The sequence below is a fragment of the Mesitornis unicolor genome, unplaced genomic scaffold (assembly GCF_000695765.1).
Source record: "Mesitornis unicolor isolate BGI_N332 unplaced genomic scaffold, ASM69576v1 scaffold19103, whole genome shotgun sequence".
Classification (NCBI taxonomy): domain Eukaryota; kingdom Metazoa; phylum Chordata; class Aves; order Mesitornithiformes; family Mesitornithidae; genus Mesitornis; species Mesitornis unicolor.
In genome coordinates, this window is record NW_010172854.1 from 1 (window position 1) to 4763 (window position 4763).

The 4763-nt window shown below is 40.8% G+C and overlaps 1 protein-coding gene across 1 annotated transcript in view; it reads left to right on the forward strand.

Annotated features, from left to right (window-relative positions):
• Positions 1 to 1728: 1728 nt before the first annotated feature.
• Positions 1729 to 4763, forward strand: part of CACNB2 (calcium channel, voltage-dependent, beta 2 subunit) — a gene marked incomplete at its 5' end in the record, with an annotated part of 14995 nt that continues 11960 nt past the window's right edge. The window contains one exon of the mRNA XM_010180542.1: positions 1729 to 1763. Within this exon, the coding sequence (XP_010178844.1) occupies positions 1729 to 1763 (35 nt within the window). The remainder of the gene's footprint in view (positions 1764 to 4763) is intronic.

Here is a 4763-nt window from a genome sequence, read left to right on the forward strand (position 1 = left end):
CACACACATTATATATATATATATACACACATATGGTAAAGTTACTGTGTACTTTCCATGTTTGGTAATTTATTGACAGTTATTATATATGATAAGGTTCAAGTAAATGCTTCCCTGGCTATAAATATAAAATTAAACTTAGAAGAGTTCTAGGTGAGCCTCATGTAAGTCCTTCCCTACTTACGGAGACTGTAGAACAAGAATGCAAATTTGGGATATGACCAAGAGTGTATTTCTGTTCCAAAGTGTCATGGATCTAATATAGTTCAACGAGAAGAAAAAAGATGTTTCATGTGTTATGGAAAATCCTGCCTGTCCCTTTGTAATTTACCTTCAAGATAGCTGAGATGAATGTCCAGAACTCTCACTTGCAGGCATTAAATCCACAAATATGGTAAAGTAATTTGCTAAACCTGAAGTTGCCTTGAACCAGAATGCTGTAATATAGCAGCCAAGAGCTTTTGGATTATCAAGAGGATGTGGCTGCACATCTCCTTACACACAGATGCGGAATGAGTGGCATGAAGATCCTGAACCTGCTATAATTTATGAGCTTCACATGTCTCAAAATGCTCTTCTATCCTGCTGGCCGAGCCTTGGTTTTGTTAACATCAGTCAAAGTCTCTCTAATGAATTCTCCAGGTAGTTCTGCATTAGAAGTTTGGTACTAACTTTCTGATATTCTAACTTATGAATACTTTTTTTAGCAAAATGTTTTAATTAATCTTCCTGAGTGCTTCCAAAGGAGGAAAAAAAATCATCTTGATTTAAGTCAAGAGATAGCTTTCACCAACATGTCGTTATATTTTGTCATGGTGCTGCACTGAAATACATATGATATATAACTATCTCTTGAAAAAAAACCATGCTAGAGACAAAGCAATATAGCAATCTGTTAGAGTAATTTTTAAGGTCACAGATATCTGTATAATAACTAAGATACCTGGATAGGTGAATTAAATATTTTTAGCAAGTTAGCTGTTTGCTTAAGAATACAGTTTGCTTCCTTTGAAACTGTCCACACCTCTAGGTTGACTTGATACAGTATTTTTTCTTTCTCATAGGCACATGGAATTGATAAAAGTTGGTGTCTGTGTCCTCATTTTATCCAAGACCAGGGGTTTTGGTTGTTCAACCAGAATACCAAAGAATCTGGATTCATTTCTCTTCTCTGCTAACAGAGGCATCAACTCATAATTTCCATCACTGTGACAGGGCTATGATCACCTTTACGGTGGTTGTCAGTTGGTCCTGCCAAGTCTTACGCACTTTGCATAATTAAACTTTCCCTGAAGTAAGAACTGGAATCCACGTGTTTTGCCTCCCACTCTAAGCATCAGGCTACAGAGTCAGTATCTCTCCCACTCAGTGAATACGCAAATGTTTTGCGAGTGGTATACCATCAACAGGAGGGGTTGAATAGCCAGCACATCGTATGGATGGTTCCACATCTTATCTGTGAGAAACGCTGAGCATTTTTATTTATGTGTGTTCTGAATAAAACAATAAACCTAGGGAACACTCAATGTCTATAAATGGACCAGAGCTGTAAAATCCTATAGGACTACACTGAGAAATGAGGCATAGTGCAGAAATAGCCAAGTTAGTGCCAGCCTGATGTGATGATATCCATTATGAACTATGCAGAGGCACTTACTTGGCCCTCTGGGTAAAATAAAGGTTAGACTGCTTCTTTGCCCAATTTTACTATCCCAATTACTTGCTCAGAGTGGAGAGGAGCTTAACGATGGATGCAGCCCTGTGCTGTTGCATGGCACCTTTGGGAGTGTCTGCAGTTCTACCTGGAGCAGTTGTCTCAGTGCAGCTCTGCCCTGTGCAGTGCTCAACCACTCATGTTTCTGCTGCAATCTGCTGATTTCAAGCTTTTCCATTCATAGGCTGTTAAAATTTACTTCCAGTTTAAACCTGGCATAAGAAGCATTGTTCCATGAATGCTGTTATTTTGCTAGCCCAGAGAAATAGGGCAGGAAATAGACATTTATATGTGCCATTTAGTATTTTGAAATGACACTATCTGTTTTGTATTTTCACGTAGTTACAGTATTGCACTTCAGGAGATGTTAGTCCATTATAAATAGGTCTTGGTTATGTTGAGGTTTCCAAACATCACATTGTATCTGTAAATACCAATTGGATGTGTCTGCATGCAAGGCCATCTGAATTCTTGTCTAAATGGAACCTCAGCAGGCAGAAAGAGAAAAACCCTATTTTCCAGCAGCACCTCACCACAGCTCCCCTTCAGTGAGCCCAGACGGAAGCACCAGGCAGAGCAGCAGATACACTCTGCTTCTTTCTGCCTTATCCTTTGCAGCAGCCCCCTCTGTTAAGCATGAGTAACACATGCAGCTGCTTTCCCTGGAAAATATTGTCATCCTCCCACTCCCACCCTCCCCTTTTTATGTAACAAGTTAGTGGATAAGGGATTTGGTTGAGACCAGGGAAATGTAATTATATTCACAAAACTACATTTATGTTAGCAATTTGATTAAAACACCTGTAATTCAGGTATCTTCTGGCCCATTGCCTGAGGACTAAGCTAGAACATTTATTCCCTCTTACTTGCTTAAGTTCCCCTCCAGGACTTTTTCCTTTTTAGCTGGGTATCCTAGAAGGGAGGCACAGAGGCTTCTGCCTCCCTAGCATTGCCTCCAGTGTGGGGTGGGACATTACTCCTGCCTGGAGATCACAAGGCTGAACCTTCCTGGCTGGGGAAGGGATGGAGCTGACTATCCTCATCCAGCATGACCCCACTGTTACCTCCCTGTCTACCCAGAGCAACCTCAGTGCTTGAGAGGAGTAAAGTGTAAGACAAGAAAATAGAAGCCAAGTGCTTACCTACATGTGGGGTTTCTTACTGACATTCTCCAGACTGCTCACATACTGTTTAGCTTTCTGGATCACCCTCAGTACCATCTTGGTCTCTCCACTTCATGTACAGTGAGCACAGGCATTTAATGTAGTCTGGGTTAGCCTGCCGTGATCAAGTACCTGCATTTTGCTTAAAGCAATACCTAATGTAGACACTTTGGTGATTTTGCCCACAATATAAGCATGTGCATACACACACGTGCTCACAAATTAAAATTTAAAATTTGAATTCTGGGAGTCAAGCTCATGATATACTTCTTAATTAAGAGGTGTGTGGGCAGAACTCAGTAGTCATCGCTTCCTTTTTTTTCTTTTTTTCTTGGATTTCAGATATGACCACTTTCCATTTATCAGCTGTTTTTTGGAGCAATATTTTCTATGGGCTTTTAAGGCACTGGGGATATATAGCCTATTTGTTTCTTTTGCATTTGTTTTGGAATTCCTGAGACTGCCTTATGTCACGGCCCGCTTTAAAAAGTGAGCTCTTTTATCCCGGCATGACGACAGAGCAATACAAATCACTCAGGAGAGGAGTGTAAGCAATATTTTTACTAAATAAGATACATGCCTTGAAAAACACTGGATTCAAACTTTCCAACAACCCATAGGTGACGGAATACAGACAAGAAAGCGAAATGGCCCCAAAATTACCGGAACATGGTGCAACTTAGCAACACTAAAATAATTTGACTAGCAGAACCAAGACAACTTAGCTTAATACTGTCTTAATCAAAATCAAAACCCAAAACCTAAACTGCCAGCTAGAGCCCACTGCAGCCGCACGTGTCGGAAAAAGGAAAAGAGAACAAGAAAATGAGTAAAGGGAGAGTAAAGAAAGAAATAGATATCAGAGAAGTAGAAAAGGTGAAAGATAGTCACCACTTCCAAGGTCTCTGGTGTATCAGCACATGTTTAAGATGGCAGCTGGACAAGCAGTTTCTTTGTTGAGTCCAGGTTGGAAGATGGCAGGTGAACACACGGTCTCAGGCTTAAGTGGGGGTATTTAAACTCTTCCCCCACCCCCCTTGCCTGTACCAGGTGATAGGGCACACAGCAGGTCATGACACGCCCCTCACCTGGGTAGGTCTGGACATGCTCTCCAGCAAGGCCACTCCTGCCACTTGGGGGTCGCTCCTTGAGAATCACCTGCTTTGAGGCATTTAACCCACACCATGCCATGCCAGGCGCATACACCTTAAACTTCTCATTTCTTTAATTATGTTCATGGAATTTAGTGATTAATTATTTTGAAGTGTGCTTGTATTAAAGAATTAGCATAAGAAAAATCATGGCTAAGGATGTTTGTTCTCCTTAATTTATAAAATCATTCAAAAGCCAGTTGTGCGAGATGTTGCTAATAATTTTTTTATTACATGCATTAACATAGGTATGTTCTTTTCATGCTATACATCTGTAATATCAGGAGTTCTGTTTAGACAAAGAGAACATTTTTTTCTGTGGCTGTTGCAGTCCAAGTAATGATTGACTAATCTGTTTTTATGAAAAAACAGTGCCACCAATACCAAAGAGAAGTAGACAAAGTCAAATGATGTCCAGTGACAGGACAAGGGGCAATGGGAGCAAGCTGGAGTATAGGAAGTTCCATGTGAACATAAGGAAAAACTTTTTCACTGTAAGTGTGACAGAGCACTGGACCAGGCTGCCCAGAGAGGTTGTGGAGTCTCCTTCTCTGGAGACATTCAAAACCTGCCTGGACACATTCCTGTGTGACCTGGTATAGGTGATCCTGCTCTGTCAGGGGAGTTGGACTGGATGATCTGCAGAGGTCCCTTCCAACTCCTAATATTCTGTGATTCTGTGAAATTGAATAGGATATTAAAGTCATACTGTACTCAGTTGACAGTATGTGAGCT